The 18,542-nt window shown below is 34.3% G+C and overlaps 1 protein-coding gene across 10 annotated transcripts in view; it reads left to right on the top strand.

Annotated features, from left to right (window-relative positions):
- The window catches only part of LOC141448125 (dynein axonemal heavy chain 10-like), a 269,181-nt gene that overhangs the window by 67,069 nt on the left and 183,570 nt on the right, over positions 1-18,542 (top strand). For 5 of the 10 annotated variants that reach the window (XM_074116245.1, XM_074116251.1, XM_074116240.1 and 2 more), the window contains 11 exons: positions 32-167; positions 5,788-6,016; positions 6,997-7,114; positions 7,629-7,757; positions 8,014-8,350; positions 9,024-9,162; positions 9,991-10,159; positions 11,642-11,878; positions 12,482-12,669; positions 14,795-14,959; positions 17,536-17,658. In XM_074116245.1, coding sequence (XP_073972346.1) covers positions 32-167; positions 5,788-6,016; positions 6,997-7,114; positions 7,629-7,757; positions 8,014-8,350; positions 9,024-9,162; positions 9,991-10,159; positions 11,642-11,878; positions 12,482-12,669; positions 14,795-14,959; positions 17,536-17,658 — 1,970 coding nt within the window. Of the gene's footprint in view, positions 1-31; positions 168-5,787; positions 6,017-6,996; positions 7,115-7,628; positions 7,762-7,833; positions 7,931-8,013; positions 8,351-9,023; positions 9,163-9,990; positions 10,160-11,641; positions 11,879-12,481; positions 12,670-14,794; positions 14,960-17,535; positions 17,659-18,542 lie in introns of those variants that run through there. The other 5 variants (XM_074116250.1, XM_074116253.1, XM_074116274.1 and 2 more) reach the window with 5 other exon arrangements.

Genomic DNA, 18,542 nt, shown 5'->3' with positions numbered 1-18,542 from the left:
TTAACATTAATAATTATAGTTTTTTTTGCAGGGAGAATTATGGAAGGAATTTAATGTCCAGACAGCTGCAAATTTAGAGCATTTTTACATACAGCAATTTATGAAAAAATATAAGGATTATTTTAGAGGCAATATTTGCAACACCAAATGCCTAAAAATTATTCAAGGTAAACAAATAACATATGTATTAATTTTATGTGGTAATACCAGAAAAATTATTTTCTACATTTCTGGCATTAATACTGGAAATTTAGAGCAACATTCTCGCTCTCCCAGCCATTCGTAAACAAAAAATCTCTTCTTCATAATTTAAAGCTGACGATTTTAAAAGCTAGTATGGTATTCTGCCTTTTACCACCGTGTTTGTTTCATTCTGGCCTATCAGAACTCTCAAACGCATTTGAAGCATAGAGATGAAGCGATCTTGCGATTCCTAGCCATTTCGGCTGGAGTGTTAGGCCGGGTACATCTTGTTTTCATAAAACTTGTTTTACGCTTGTTAGTCCGTAAACCCACCTTTTTTCCCTCCGCTTCAGACTCTTGTAAACCTTAAAAAGGGCTTCCTGCTGTACAAGCTGTAATGACGACACCCTCCGCATATGCCAGATGAGGGGTCTTTTATTGTAGTGCTATCTCTGGTACGAATTGGGCTCAACGGTCGTTCCAAAGCATGTTGAAGAGCAATGGTGAATGTGGATCTCCTATCGAGATCCATTTATCAATTTTGGGATTGTTAGTATATCAGTAATGGTGTTCTGGTCCTTATGACCTTTCATCGGCTAGGTTTAAAACATTACAACGAAGACCACACAATTGACCTTCAGTGTCAATGTAATATGCCTGCAACAGTGTTTCTCTGCTATCCGCAATTTAGTTCAGTTTCTTAGGCGGATCTTCAGATCTTGACTTTGCCACCATAAGTGCAGCTACAAGCAAAGCATGGGAGTGCAGAGTTTTGGCTTGCCTATCCGTTGATGGTGCCCAGTTTGAACAGCTTCTTTAAAAAAAATAAGTAATTTTGACTTAAAACTGAATTTTTTTTTTTCATATTCTAAAATTACCATAACTTTTGAAAAACCTAACCGATTTAAAAAAGTTTTGTTTTGTATTGTTTAGGAGCTCAAATACTATAAAAATATGCAAGAAAAATATAACGTTCCATTTGAAAAAAAATAGTTGTATCTCGGGATATAAGGGTTTAAAAAATGGGTCAATCACTGAAAATACACTAGACTTAAAATGATAAAATACGTGTTTTTTATTTTTTCGAAATTTCCCGCCGTTTAAAAAAAAGTGGGTGGTGTATATTACTCTGGTCACCCTGTATATGTATATATAATAATAATAATAATAATAATAATAATAATAAGCCTTTATTTATAAAAGAAAAATTACAATAATAATACATACAAAAAATATAAACAACTGACAGACCATACTCTTGGTCATACGACCGTCAGAGGGGTTGTCTGAATAAAATAAAAACATTTTTGCCTTTTTTGAAAAAATAAGATAAAATAAAATAAAAATAAAAATATAACCAAAATGTAATACACCTCGATACATTTAATAATTAAATTCGCTAATTAGCTCAAATCTATATTTCCAGGCTTCTTTAGCGAAATTCACAAGGCTATTCCAGCATTTACCATTTAAGTAGTCTATAAATTCATTTTTAACTAATTTAGCTTTATTAAAATACTTTAACCTAAATTCAGCTAGTATAGGGCATATGGCCACAAAATGATAGATACTTTCTTCTCTATCATCTAAGTTACACATAGAACAAAATTTACTTTCATTTCCATACCTGTATTTATTAAGATAAAGCAGTTCGCCCCTAAGTTTAATAATCCAGCCAACAAAATTCATGTTTAATTTATTATTACTTATAACATTAATTTCAGAATTTAACATATTATATAAAATATGAGTCTGACTATTCTGCGCTAACTCTTTGTACCTATTCATTAATACATTTCTAATTTTCCCAAAAATTACATTTGTTTCTATCTTACTGCTTATAAAATCCGAAAGAGAGATATCGAACGTATTACACATTTTTTCCCAATCTTTGTAAATAAACACTTTTTTTTAAATAACTTCTCTCAAAAATAGATTGGGCCATCTATCTTCCGGCAATGACAAACACCTCCGTAGGTATTTCATGTGCAGTTTCATGGTATACAGAAATGTGGGCATCACTCTAGTCTCAAGATATAGAATATAGTCAGGTGTATTTACTGGCAAATTAAACGTTCTTTTAATAAAAAATTTCAACAATATTTCCACCTCATTGTACCAAGCCGACCCCCACACCTGTGCCCCATAGCAAACTACAGCTCTACTCACCGAATTATAAATTTGCAACTTTGAGGAAAAAGGTACATCTTTATTAAATATTAAATTATTAAAAGAGTCAAGCGCATATTTGGCCTTCGGAATTCTGTCATTAAAATGCTTAACCAAAGATAACCTAGGAGTGAGCGTGATACCCAGATACCTATAAGAATTCACAATTTCAATTTTTGTATTATTATAATGCCATATTTCATTCCCTGCTGGTCTACCTCCATTTCTAAATACCATTATTTTTGATTTGCCTAAGTTTACTTTCAGATTCCATTGCTGACAATATTTTCTAAAAGAATCAATCATTTGCTGTAATGCAATTTTGTCAGTAGCAAGTAAAACGAGGTCATCCGCGTAAGCCAACAACTTGACCACAGTATTCTTAACCTGCACGCCGCCTTCAATATAATTTTCCAAATCAGCTATAAAAAGAGAAAATAAAAGGGGACTAAGCAGGCAACCCTGCTTTACACCCATATGAGTTTCAAAACATTCAGTTAGGCCATTTCGACACCATACTGCTGCTTTCGTATCTGTATACAAACTTCTTAACACCCGTATAACTTTACTAGACATACCCATTTCTAATAATTTATAGAATAATGCATGACGATCAATACTGTCAAAAGCTGCAGACAAGTCAATGAAAAACGCATAGACTTTTTTTCTTTTAATGTTTAACCTGATGCTGATTATGCTCATCAAATTCATGATATTATCTATGGTGGAATACGACCTACGGAAACCTGCCTGAAATTCCCCTATGACATTATTCACTTCCGCCCAAGCTGTTAATCTATTTAAGAAGTCCTGTAAAAATTTTTCCGATCGTATTTGCGAAAGATATTCCCCGGTAATTACTAACCTCCTGCATGTTACCTTTTTTAAAAAGGGGAAAAATAATAGAGCTTTTAAAACATTCAGGTACACTTCCCTTTTCAAAAATCTTATTAAAAACTGATAATACTTTTTTTAAATAAATCTCAGGGGTATTTTTAAAATATTCATATGGAATACGATCTAAACCGGGTGCCTTATTATTTTTAGAATTTTGAAGAACACATAACAATTCTGAGAAATCAAATTCTGCATCAAGAAAATCATTTATTATATATGGTTCGGCATAATTTATTCTGTCTAGGCTCAAGGGAGGATTTAATAGGTTTTTAAAATACTGAAACCATTCTGAAGGTAGAATATTTTTATCAAATTTAAAGCTATTGGTTCTAAATACGCGGGTCAGATTCCAAAATTCTTTTGAATCTCGAACACTTTTAAATGTATCAATTGTATTTTCAAGAAAATCCTTTCTTTTAGCTCTACATAATTTTTTATAATCCCTAGATACTTTTAAATACAAAATTTTAATGGTATTCGAATCAGTTTTACGAAAGATCTTTAATAAATTAAACATCCTAGAACGCATTACCGCACAAACCTTATCAAACCATTCCTGCTTTTTAACAAAATTTTCACCTGAGTAATTTAATAAATTGTATTTTTTCGCAAAATCCAACACTAAATCGGTTAGGTGTCTCAAATTTTCATGAGGATCGTCAGAGACAAATGAAATGTCTGAAACTCGTTTTTCTATTTCATCACGAAAAATTTTACAATTCTGTGGTTTCCATTTTAATTTAGGAATTAACGGTATAACGTCCTCACAAGTTGTTTTAACACTAACACATTTAACAGCAACAGGCAAGTGGTCAGAAAAGGGTACAGGTACTACTTCAAAGTCTAACACATAGCCGAGTATATCTAACGATACCACACAATAATCTATTACAGAAGAACCTTGCGCCCCAACAAACGTATACTCGCCTAAAACATCCCCTTTTGTCCGGCCATTCAGCATTATTAAATTAAAATATTCAAAAAGAGAAAGCAAATGATTACCATTTTTATTAGAAATAGAGTCTTTAGAGTTTCTACTACATTGAACATGATGCGAACCTGATAATAAGGAACTGGGTATCACTTGTGCTTCACTCACTCTACCATTATAATCGCCAATTAATATGAAATTAGAATTGGGCAAACTGTCAATTACCTGAAACAATTCCTCAAAATCATTGCTCCAATGATTACAATTTAAATACACAGGCACAATAAAATAGCTAATACTAGCATGGGTAACATTGATTATATTGTAATTAAGGATAGTTTTAAACTGAATAATATTTTTATTAATCAATATTTTTTTAACCCCAATAATATGGCCCTCACTAGCTCTTTCTCTTTTATTACTTTTCATTGCTGGAATCCACAAAATTTTATATTCATTAAACCGTTTTTTAAAAATCAAAATATAATTTTCTTCACTTATAAACGTTTCAAACAAAATAAAAATGTCATATTTACTTAAAAATGAAATGAAATCATTATTATACAATTTACTTTTTAAACCAGATATATTATAACCGACAACACTAAGAAAATCATTAATCTTGTTACCTGGAAAATTCTTCTCTACTTTTTTTGTGATTGAACTGAAGAGATAGATTCACTGCGCCTACGAACCATTTCCATGGAATCGCCATATTTCACAAATTTAGGAGAAGTTTTCTTCAGCCTTTTCCGCTTCTTTGGTGTTTTAACATCTAGCGATATTCCCTCCTCCTCGCCCTGATCCTCCTTATCATAGCCTTCCGTATCATCCTCTGATGTTCTTGTCAAACCAGCAGTTTTAATTAAATCGGAGACATGACAAAATTTACCGTCCAGTAATAATCCATTTCTTCTCATTTTACTATCGTGACCCTTTTCTTTAAAATGTAGATGGAATTTTAGTAGCTCTTTTCGCTCTAGTTGAGTTTCTTTATCCATATCTTCGTTGACAAAAATTCTACTACCTTTCAGTTTTCTGGCATTTTGTAACAAATCTCTTTTTCGCATATTAGAGATCAGTGAAACCACAACTGGCCTAGGCTTAGCTCCCATTTTCCCTATTCTTCTGACAAAATTCAAATCAATTTTAGGTACTAGAACCTTCAACACATTATTGAATAAATCCAAGATATTCTTTTCAACAATTCCAACAATTCATTGTTTTCTCCAGTCACCTCATCCAGTCCAAACAGTACCAAATTATTACGCCTCCGGAAAGACTCCATAACTCTTTGTTGCCTGTTGAGATGAGTATATGTATATATATATTTATATATATATACATATATATATATATACATATATATTTATATATATATTATACAATATATGTTTATACATACAATTAGAACGACATCTCTCGTTATTTATAACGCTGTGCAGACAGCTGCCTTAGGACTAGCAGCTTTAAGTTGGTTAAAAATGGGAGTTTTTCTCCAAGTATTTCACTTACAATGAGTAAAAAATGTATCAAAGAATTTAGATTAGAGGTAACAGTAAACTTACCAGAAATATACATTTTTATAAAACAACTTATTTTTACAGTTAAAAGGCCACGTCATGAATGCCTCAACAAAAGTTTGATTTCAAAATTATTAAAAAAATATTTTGTTCCAAATCAATTTGTCCGAGATTATGACTCTTTAGAAGAGGAAAGTTTGACTGAAAATAATTCAGTAAAGAGATGTGTAGAAAATTTGCTTAAGTTTCAAAGGAAAATGTATACATACGAATTGGATGATGATATAGCTGAAATTCCATTAGTGGAAGAAAGGTGAATTTATTAACTTTTATTTTCTTTCTTCCTCCATGTAATAATCATGTTATTTTACACTTTCTGGAAGCATTCCTGAGTTATGGATCTAGGGCAGTCCGAGCTAACTTGTCATGGAAGGTCACTCAAATTTTGGGGAAGGCCTTTGCTAGAAAGATTAAGTGTTTTCTCATGGGCCGTAATAGCTGTCCAGTAATGACTAATTATCTTTTTCTCTAGACATTGTCGCGAAAGCATCCTCCAACTTTTGATTTAACGTATTTAGGTATTTAGTTATACAAAAAGTTAAGAATTTCGCGTTAGTCGATGGGGTTGGAATCAAACACTTGCAGAGAACGTGAGGTGCGCAACTACTCATTTTAATAAATTCATACAGGAGGCATCCACTTTTCAAACGGAATTAGTTTGTAATAATGGCAAATCCCCCTAGCGAGGGACCGAAACCCTTCTGGACCAAGAAGCTACCACAAAGAAAGAAATACTGCTACATAAGCCGAGTGTAGTGGTAAAATCCCGATCCAGTCTTAGCACCAGCTGATACGATTCACATCTGTGTCCGATTAAGTCAGAAACAACTTCAAGTGGAAAAATTTTGCATTTCCGCAGCCCTGTTGCTGCACCCCCCTCCCATGGCTGGCGGCACTATAGAATGTTTAAATTATGGCCCATACTGCGAAAATTGATACGTGACACCTTCTTTTGTTAAGTTTGCCAAGGTTTTAGCCTGTTCCGAAAAATTAGAAAAGAATTTTCTGTAAAAACTAACGAAACTGAAAAATGCTTGCACATGTTTAAGCTTTCTAGGTGCTGAATAATTTTCCTCTGTTTATAGTTTCTCGAAATCTCGTCTTATCCCATTGATACTAATCTCATATCCTAAATATTTTTACCTCTGGGCTCTCTTTTTGTGAATAATCATAAAAGAACAGAAGAATAACAGCAAAATACAAATAAAGTTAATACCTTAATGATTTTTTCAGTGAGAAAAAGGAAATGTCCCATTTCCAACAATATCACTGTTCGAACATGACCATATCAAATTATGACCGGTTTATAAATAAATCTGTACTGAAACTTTTGACACCAACGGATACCAAAGTTAGTATTTATACATATGAAATACATATATTTACTTTCTTTTATTGCTGGTATAACGAAGTAATATGCAAGTCCCATTACGTAGTACTGCTAGCTCAACGGTTGAAATTCCAAAAGTTCCTGAAAAATCTTTTTCAGCACTTTGTACGTAACGGATAATTTTGATATCGGGGTGTATATTGTAATCGAAAGGATTACTAATGGAAGTTAGAATAAATGTTATTTGTGAGACCATTAATTTGTGATATTCAATTAGATATGTCGGGTGTGGGGGTACGATTTATTGATTGCTATTCAGTGATATGCTAGCAAAGAGACTATGAGAGCAGTATTACCCTTCTCAATAGGTTTGTTCCATCAGAATCTCCGAAGGAGCATCGCTATGTGAGTTTGGTGTTCTATCTGCAAACCAATTCTTGCATACCAATTTGTAACTAATCACAAACTACCGAATTTTTAATTTCTTACAATTATTGGACAGAGGAAGCTGATTTGAGAAATGTTTAATTTCTAGGCTGGTGTTGCAGGTATTGTAGCAACCAGTACATCCTCGAAGCCTAACCTACCTTGTTACTTATTGCAGTCACAGCTCACCCACCAACTAATGCTGTCTAACTTTCTTAAATTCCCTCTCAAATTACATGTTGGTAACGTCACTATTTATTATTACTTATTATTATTACTACTTATTATTTATTTAAATGCTATTATTTTCAAAGCTAACTTATGAATTTACATTCGTTTTGACGTTCCGTCGCAGTTGATAGAGATAATAATTAATGAAAATTTGCTAATTATAATTGTAACTTTTACACGGTGAGAAATTTCACATTATATTTTTGTTTGTTTTATTTGTTGAGTTTTACTAATTTATTTATTTATTTTTTGTTTATTTACAGTTTCGAAAACATTTACGGTATCATGTCGGATTATGTAAGCTTCCGAAAATTAAACAAGCAGCTACCTACGGATTGTTCTTTGATGAGGTGGCAAATCCAGTTCGGCGTTACTATTTGTACCCAATCAGTAACAAGTCACATCGAGCCATTTTAAATGAGGATGAAAACAAAACCAGCTCGGACGTGAACAAATTTTTGAATTATTTGCAAGGGTTTGATAAAAAAGCCTCATATCCTGTACGAAATAAATACAAACGATTTAAGGCTAATTGGTGGAAAGATTTTTTCCGAAAGAACCCGTGTTATAAATTGAGAAATTACGAATGGATGCCATATAGTAAATATTACTTTATTATTATTTTATTACAGATTTTTATTTTATCTCACACTGTAAGAGGAAGTATTGCTTTTGTGCTGTTTCATATTTTATCACTAAAACTACTCGCTACCAGTCCGTAAAAATGCTTTTTAGTTTTGCATTGGTTGTGTGGTTAGTTATTGCTTTTAAGAAATAGAAAGTTCATGAAAGTTTAATAGGATATTAAGAATAGTAAACGCAACTGTATTTAACAAGTGTATTTGATTGGGATAAAGAAATTCGATTAATAGAACTGATTGATTGTAGAGCCCTAATTTAATTAAAATAAGGGTTCTTTGGCGCTGATGACCGTAGAAGACGATGCGCCGGGGGAGGGGGAAATAAGGATTCTTATTTAAAATGTACTTTTAGTTAATCATATCTAACCTAAACAAAATGTCATATTTTAACTTTCTGCAATTCTCTGGTTTGAGTTGTACTTACAAATGACTACACAAATAACCAAAGAAATTAAAACAATCTTCCTCTTTCAAGTAGTAAGGTAAAATAAACATTTCTCTTTTGGTTTGCTGGGGCACTAGGGAACACTTTAAATGGGTTGGGTAACTCGAATGAAAATTGCGAATTGATAGGACTAGTTAGAAAGATAAAGCGTAAGAAAAATAATATTTGTTTCTTGGGATTTATTCAGAACAAAACGAGTCGTTTTTGAGAAATGTATGTTACGATATGAAAAACCTGGACCAAGTACATACAACCTGGACAGAAAGCTATGGAGATGCGTTGATGGTAGAACTGGACCTCAAATTCGCAATAAATTTTGATGAAAGGTAAATAATAAGATAGCAGGGATTATTAATTAAGTGGTTAACGCAGTAGACTCACACACGGTGGTGCTAGGTTCTAGTGCTGCATACTCTAAAATGTTTCAGCGCTGGTAATTTGCTGAACGTTCACTTCTTTTCACACTGGCTACTGTCATTCATTGGAATTACGGCTGGCTGAAGTTTACTTTCAGTTCTCCATAATTCCTGCAAGTAAATCTCTTAAGCATTGGGAGTTTTATGCACTTTTTTCCCTTTACCTGGATTTCTCTTTGTTCGATAAGGATATTTTACTGCTGCTCACAAGGCTGCTTTTTATTGGAATAGGGCGTTTGTGTGGAAGGAATTGCCCAGTAGATGCTCTTGAAGATCTTATTTTGGTTCTCATCAGTTTTTTTTAGTCGCACGCTTTGAAGACACTCTCTGACTGACTTTACCAGCCATTCATTTTGTCTATATGAACATTCTTTTGTCTATCAGGTCCAGCAGTCATCTTAATTTCTTCTCCTAATCAGATGCTGACCCTCATACTTCAGATGCTTTACAACTTTGTAAAAGCGAAGCATTGTAGGTAGACATTGCTACCCTATCTTCAGCAGATATTGTTATCAGCAGATTATTGTTTTAAAAATGGTTGACTTTTAAATTAAGGGAGGTGACCTCACAATATAATAAAACTTATTATATTTATTTCTTTTATCACAATTTTGTATTATTGTTAAACCATCTAAAACGGAAAATAGTGCCAAATATTTCTTTTTTGTATGCATACCAGTTTTATAATAATTGTAATTGCACCAAGAGGTAGCCATGTACCAAAATTATTGTTTTTAGATATTACACTTTCCTGTCAGAAGTTAATCATTTACAAGCAATTGGCTACCGTCTACCTGAAGAATTTAATGTGTTGCCACAAATGAATCTAATTATGAAAAAGCTGAAAGTTATGACATTAACACTAATGAAATACGACCACCTTTATATTGATATTCCAAGACATCATGTAAGTCACTTATAAGTTATTTATAAACTAAAAATATATACTGGTTTAAAGAAATAAATAACTGCCTCCAAAATCATAACATAAGAGGAAACTTAAATGTAGAAAAAGTAGCAACATGAGTTATGGAGAAATAGTTTTGTTATTCTAAAATAATCCTTAAAAAAAGAATTCTATAATCAAGTTCAGTTGAAAATAAAAATTCTAATATGTCCCATTGGTCTAGAATGTTTCATTACGACTTAGATTATAAGTTGTATATAAATAATGAGCAATCCCTTCCTAATGTCAGGTGGATCTTTACAATTAGAGGTGATCTGTTTGATCTCAATTACGAAATCTATAAAAACACAGATATTCTTTGCACAGTGTGTGTCACCTGGGGGAGACTGAAGACCTACTCCGTTTTCTAGCGGTTTGTCCTGTATATCATGAAATTCGCCGTAGGTGGTCGAGTCATCTGTTCTTTCCAGAAGCGATGTTTCATATTACCTGAGTAGAGATTGGGATGCCCTAAATAATTTTAGTAAGATGGCATTCAATCGGAGAATGGAGAAGTTTTCTTTTGTAAACGTGGCCATATTTTTTAAATTATAATATTTTGTTTGGGCTTTTTACGTATATACAGGGTGATCCATTTAAAACGCACCAGTAGCTAATAACTTTTTTGGAAAGCGGAATTCCGAATAAACCCACTATATGTTTTTTTGGCCTAGTTTTCAAATTTTCTACACCAATGCTGTATCTTAATTTTTAGCGGAGTTACGGCCAAAATACTGATCGGGGGTCAGGACCACTGGTTTTGACAATGATTATGAAAAGTACAAAATAATTGTGAAAAATGACATTGACCTCGTTTCGATATCCCTAATATTTGTCGAGATATTTAAGATCAAAGTTACAATTTCATCTATTCGTGATCGTTTTCAATATTAATTTTCCACAAAAATACCCGCAGAAATACACGTTTTGGGAGGTCCCATGACTGCAAAAAATGTTATTTGTGACGCAAAGAACAAAAATAATAATAATTGAAGATTTAAAAAAATGTAGTTTAATGTAATGGATGTCGGCTAATCAGGATAAATTTGTTTATCATCAAATAACAGCAAACATCACATCATTTTAATGTACCCCGTATGTAAGACTTCTTGCCAGGGTGTTGGTCTAGTGGTCAAGAGCATGGCTTTGTAAATGGGAGATCCCCAGTTCGAATCCCGTGTATGACTACATTTTATTAAAAAAAGTATTATGATGTATTAAGTATTATGAATGTCTGCATACGCGGGATTTTAGCTGGGGATCTCCCACTTGCAAAACCATGCTCTTGACCGTAAGAACAACACCCGCCCCTCCCTAGCAAGATATTCTTACTCTAATCGTAGGACAAGGAGTAAAAAAAAAAGTGTAATTATTTTTCCCTAGTTTTTTTTGTAGTAATCTTTTAAATATTTTGCAAGTAACTTAATTTTTTTTCCCCCGCAGTTAATAATGCTCAAACCATTCATGATACCAATTGAGATATCACTACGGTATGCTTGCAAATCGCTTTCTTGGGGCAGATCTTTTTCAGTATCGTGGACAAAAAATATCGATGAAAACATTAGGAAGATCAATAAAACAAATAACGCTATAGAGGAGAAAAAAAAGTGTATTAAGGACATCTTCAGAGACCTAAAATATCAAAACTTTGAATTTCCATGTGTAGTTAAGATACCGAAGGTAAAATATTTTATAAATGGTTAAGAACACAAATCTTCTGTCTTGTTTTTAAATATCTTTCATTAAAAAATGGTTGGATGTCTCCATATGACAATCTTTTTTTTTTTGTTTTAAATTTATTTCGTTATTTATAATCTGTATAATATACTATACAATAAGTAAATAGGGAGAATGAAGTATAGAGGCGTGAAAGGCAGGAGGAAAGAAACTGCCCAGCGGTAGCACTTTCTACAGGATATGATTTTTAGGCCTTTAGACTGCGAGGAAGTCGCGGGGCCACTGGCGATTCAAGCGTTATATGACAATCTAATTTAAATATAGGCAAGTTCTTCTCCTCATTGAACAAAAATATATTATAATTGAAAACGTGAAGCATAAGGGTCAGAAAAATAGTATATTCTAAAAGAATAGGAATGGGACTTTTATGCAGAAAAATTATTTTGCCCATTTATGATACAACTTGATACTATGCTAGCCGTAAAACCGTTACAAGACAGATTTACTAACTTGAGAAATTGCGGTGAGAAAGTAGTGTACTTTTCACACTGTTTTTTTTTCACCTTTTTTTAAAAAAGTTAATTAAGGTATTTTATTTATTTACAGAAATACACCATATATCTAAAAATAGCAAGGTATTTTCATTTACGATTCATAAAAAACTGTCAGCAAAATATTGCTAAGAAAATGATTCAACTTGAATGGGAAATTTACGGAACTCAGAGTGGTCACCATAAACATTTTGCAGTGTTTTACAGTAAAATTGAAAGAACTTTTAAAAAGCTGCTCGTAAAGTAAGCTAACTAAGTTTAGTTTAAGTAAAATTAATTTTCTACTTATAAGTCAAATGCAACTCCACCCTTGGAAGTAGTTTTTCGAAGTGCTTCTTCACCCCTTGAATAACGGTTGCTTAGAACGAACCGTAAGGAAAATTAATGCTGGTAATGAAATATGGCATAAAATGGGTACATCATCCCTATCGCTTTTGAAATAGTGACAAAATTGCTTCACTCATATTTATTAATGTCTAAACTAATTTATTTTCCTCTTTTTCCACAATTTAGCCTCCACAAACCTTCCTATTTGGTACATAGGTTATTTTTAAATTTAAAATCCCTCCTACAGAAGTTCCTTCATTTTTGCTAGCCTAATAATATTTGTCCACCTTCTCAATGTTTTTAGTTTATTTCTTTTCTAGAAACAAAATTTTCTCCTTTCGATGCGCTTTCCATTAGATTAGATTAGACTAGGGCGGCCTCAAGGCCTACGCCACTGCGACCTCTTTGGATCTATTGTGGCTCCCCTCACTTTAAAGCTCACCCTCCAGACCTGTCCTTTTAATCAGACTCTTAATACTGGAGAGTGACTCTTGGGTAAAGCTTGGTTTTTCCTCCCCGAGAAGTAACATCCTTAGCCACACGAGCCCCTCACACTGACGTTTCCTCCTCTTCCTGACAGAACCTACAAAGGCTATCATCTGCCAGGCCCACGGATGCATGTGTTTTCTGAGCCTGCAGTGGCCAGTTAGTAGGCCTACAATCATCCTTATAGCCCCACAGCCTTGACGGATTAATTCTGCAGTCAGCCTCGGCGAATAGCCTTTAATAAACTCCTTCGCCTGTCTCTGCCCAGTGGTGGCAAGCCACCACTCCTGAGACCTACTCTGCACCCCTAAGTTAATGGTCGCAGTCTTAACACACTTCGGAACCCCAAAACAGGGCTCCGGGCCAACGAAGTGTCCAGCAGAGCCTTCCAGGGCCAATAAATCTGCCGTTTCGTTTCCCTTATGTCCTGAATGACCAGGTACCCAAACCAGAAAGACCTTATTTTGGTCACTAATTTCCTTCAGGGCACCCAGACAGTCCCAAACCAGCCTTGAGTTAACCTGGTTGGAACTAGTTGCCCGTAGTGCAGCCTGACTATCCGAGAAAATTACGACCTTGGAATTAATAATTCCACGCCCTTTAATCTCGGTACCGAAACCTAAAATTGCAGCTTGCTCAGACTGAAAAACTGTAGCTAGTTTTCCTAGGCTAACCGAAAAGATACATTTCGGCTTCACCCCTTACACTCCCGCTCCCACACTCTCCTCCATCTTGGTGCCATCAGTGTACCACATTGAATCTCCCACCACTGGGGGTCCACGTCTCTACGACTCTTCCTTCTCCTATCAGCGCGTACAGGTCCTGTGGCCCCTGTTATGCTAGCGTGCACCTCTGCCTTGGCCTTACTGGATGCGGAACCATCAGTTCCTCCATCCTGGCTTGTGGCAATATTCGGTGCCTCTAGGTGTAATGTATGGAGTTGTTTATGTGGTGCATGTTGATTGTGTTGTTTTGCCTTTAGTTGTGTCTGCTGTGGTCGTGGTTGCTGTTGAGGTGTTTGTTGTTGTTGTTGTTGTTGTTGTGTGTTTGTGTTAGTGTTAGTTAACATTTTTAATTTTTAAATCCTTCTCCCTAAAAATTCCCACGAGTAGCTAGGGATCTAAAAGTCCGCCCAACCAGAGCCTCGCATGGCCGGGTAGGGCTACTTTCTACCGGGGGGTCGCCTGGTACCCCGGAGGATCCGTTTTCCTATTCCCGTGCAAATATCGTCTAGCCATGAGGGTTGGATTTGGGCAAAATTTGTTTAATCATCAGTATGTTCTTGAGCTCATTATAGAAATATTTTCTTGGTTTCTTGGCGCTTGTTAATGAGATAAGTTTAGAGTTGCATGATTTATCTTATTGTTTAATTTTATTCGCTTAAAAAATGTTTTCTTGTTTTTCTAAATAAACTTTCAGGAAGTATATTACGAGCATAATTAGCGGGTAATTATTAGTTTAGGCGAATCCATTCGTTTTCTTGTTCGTTAATTTGTTCTAAACTGTTCTTCCTAACCACAGTCTTGAGTAACAATTTCTTTTGATACTTTTTCAGCTCCTTGTTAAATGATTTAAATCTTTGCAAGCAGTGGATAGAAGGAAAAGTACCTTCAAAGATAACCGTTGGTTTCCAATTTGATGGCGGTCAAATACTTATTAAGCCTAAAGTACCATTTTTGTATAAAGTAATTTCGGACGTTGTGTTTGGATTTGTAAATAGGTAAGCACTTATGTTAATTTATGAGGGTCTACAACTTATTTAGTTATGCAAGATATGATAACAAAATCTAATTCGAACACAAATAATTTTCTATTGGTGCAATTACAGATGGTTTAAATGTTGTGAATGAAACAATACTATTACTTGATATGAGATATAAAATCTCATTTGTTAGTTGGTTTATATAAATAGATATAGATATAAACCTGGTTTGATTACATAGATAGATGTTATTTCCTCACTTGCTAATCGAGCATTGTAATCAATGTCACGGTTAAAAAATGTTCATTTATTTACAAATTAGTTATGGGCCAGCTCACTAAGAGCTTTACACTTATTGATATATTGATACATATTCCAAATGGAGCACTTCATAGTCTTGGTTTCAGTATTCTTGAAGCAGTAAGATCGCCAAGGTGGTAATGTGATTTGGATGGCAGTGTGTGAAGGAGGAGGAAAAAATCTGTTAGTCTGGTCATGTGAGTGTGAATGGCTTGAATGTCCAGTTCTCTGTGTATTTGTAAGTTCCAAGTAGACCATGAGGCGTTCAGTGCAATTCGAAGTATTTTATACCGAATAGTAGGAAGCTGTAATCCAGACTGGGCGCATGTTAAAAGAGGCATAAGGAGCGTCTTTTAGCGGTGAGTTTCTGTTAATTAGTGGGTATTAACTATTTTGAAGTTTTGTGTTGTGATGTACAGTCTCGAGGTGAGTTGGGTTTCGCCGAGGCAGCGCACTCCTTGATATTTCTGTTCCCAGGGAATTTCCTGGTTTTTAATAAACGTAGATCTTCATTCCCAAACCTACTATGGGAGAACATTTTGGCTTCTGTGGATTAAGTGTGTCGCCGTTCTCAGTAAGTCCAATTCTGGAAGAGTCGATAATGGCCTTTTTTTCGTCTGTACATGCCTTATTTGCTGGTTTGTGTGTAAATTCAGTATAAAAACTTTAACTACAACTAGTGACTGCCACTAGTTAATTAAATAAAAGTGTGGGTTCGATAAATAATAAAACTCGCTAAACTTATAAGTAATAACCTGATTTATTAACATTACTCACATTAACATTTACTAGCAACTATCGCTGTTCATCACATTTACCATTTATAACCGTCACAACAGTTTACTGTTACTCACTCACTACGTGAATACACCACATAACTGTTCCACGACTGACTGCTGATCCGCACTGCACTGAATTACGATAGACTCAACCGTGCTAACAAAACTCTACTCACTAACTGACTAACCGCCTATCTGGCTAACTCAACTGGCTAACTGCCCAACTGGCTAACTCTGCCGAACTCCGACTCCCTGACTCTCTCCAACTATGACTGACGTCAACTGTCCCTACCTCCCCCTGACACTACTTACTCAAACCTGCGACTGTCTTACCCCCACTCCCACTGGGGCCGCTCCATTAGCTTTTACATAGTGGTGGACCGTTATAGGCTTCGGCCACTAAACTCCTAGAACAATCTAGCCCTTCTCAGGCTCAGGTAAAGTCTGGCCTTTTGTTTATACAGTGGTGGACCGTTATAGACTTCGGTCACCAAACTCCCAGAACAATCTAGGCATTTCTTCTCTGCTCAGGCTAACTTTGTTACAATATTATATGACATCTGAATGACTCAGAAAAATTGACTGTACCATCTAATGTCGAGCTATTATTTGATTTTTTGCTAGTCCCACATTTCGATGCCAACCCCAATGTTCATACCGTTTTCAGTGTTGCATTTTAGATTTTTTTTTGGTTAGGAAACGTACTGGAAAGTAGTCGCTGTACGAGAGTTTCCAGACTTCCTAATCTGTAATTCTGTAAAACTGTAATTGTTGCTTCCACGTACGATATTTGATGTGGGTAATGGCCACTGTTAGGAAGGACAGTGTAAATGTACTAATTGTTAGCATTGAGATTACCTTCTAAAGATTTGTCCAGGAGGTAAGTGAAGTAAGGTGTTGATGTTACTTGCATGAACTATAGGGTCAAGGTGTGATGATCTGATTTCTGTATCGTCTGCAAAAGTTGCTTTGAGTGTAGTGGGGTATACGGGGATGTCTGCACTGTATAAAAGAGGTTTTAATGTGCTTCCTTGAGGTATTCTGTATTCACCTGGTAGTAATTAGAGAAGTTTGAGCCTTGCGCTACCCTAAAGTTTTGTCTTCTAGAAAAGTCTCTTAAAATTAGCTAATATGTAGGTGATATGTAGAGAAATTTTTAAATAATTAAAATATGACAATGTATACTTGGAATTCTTACATATTTGGGACAATAAAATTCAAAATAACAGAATCGTTAACGTTAAGTTTATCAAACACAAACATTTAATAAAGTTTGCCTTAAGAACACTAATACTAATAGCTTTGAATTTCCTTTAGATATAAATTGATACCCAGACCTGATCACTTCTTCATTCATCTTCAGTTCTAGTTCTGCATTTCTGCCTCTGCTATTGCTAAAAAATCTTCGAACTCAATGAAGTGTTGACTTGCCTTTTTGTGTACATTTTTTTCAGTGTTCTAATATTTAGTAGTTTATGCAATATAATTAGTATAATAAAGGTTCAATTATTGCAGCTATACCCATTTACCACGTTGGTTGAATCATTCAGTGCTAAAAGTGCCTCGAGTGCTGGGCGAACGGTACATTTCATCATCCACTTATTGCAAATCATTGACTCGACAAAAGCAATCTAATTGGTAATACAAAATTTAATGTTTGATCAATCATATTTAGAGATCAATCAAGATCATTCATTTTGGTAGGATCCTTGTTAAACGATTTCTCCGCAACTTATGGCCTATCATTTTCTCTATCACACTACAACACTACAATCCAAAATAGACCATAAATACCGTGTCCTTGAATAAGTGTATTCAGAAGAGACAAATGCGATGATAGGTCACTAAGGCAAGAACATTGCCTAGTGCCAACATGAGGCTATAAAGTTGGAGAGTACTCCCTGTATTGTAATAGTTTTGGGTGTGTAGATGTAAATAGTAGGTAGGAGACGCATGAGAGAAGTGTTTGTATTTATATGTTCATAGATATATTATTTATTTATTTGGCATTAAGGTTGGAGCCTTATACAAACCTAGTCACATTTATTCAATATTTACATGATTGATACATTAATAAAATTAAATGAGCATTCTTGAAACTTAAAAAGAAAAACAAAAAATTAAGCATACGAGAAAGTAATAAAAATAGAACGTAACGATTAATTAATTAATCTTACTTAAGTATAAAGGCAGAAAAAAAAAGGTATTTAACTTATTAAAAACAAAAAAAACTAAGCAAAACTTAAACAACTGAAATTATTCATTTAATAAAAAAAGTTCTTAACTTTAAAATGCTTAACACGTAATTATGTACAATGAGTAATTTTATTTTTTTCTCACTAAAAAGTAAATTCAATAAATCCCTTTCTATATCTGAGGGAAGATTAATGACTAACGAGAACAAGCAGATTAATTAATAGTAAATAATAACTTCTTATTGAAGAGTACGAGTATATTGGACAAACAAGAAAATCCTCCTCAACATGCATGTTACGGACTGAACATAGCAATTTACAATTTAT

This window comes from Rhodnius prolixus, unplaced genomic scaffold (assembly GCF_049639745.1).
Source record: "Rhodnius prolixus isolate KJV_2025 unplaced genomic scaffold, Rpr scaffold_1, whole genome shotgun sequence".
NCBI lineage: Eukaryota > Metazoa > Arthropoda > Insecta > Hemiptera > Reduviidae > Rhodnius > Rhodnius prolixus.
The sequence above is the reverse complement of the archived record's forward strand: the minus strand, read 5'-3'. Positions and strand labels throughout refer to the sequence as shown.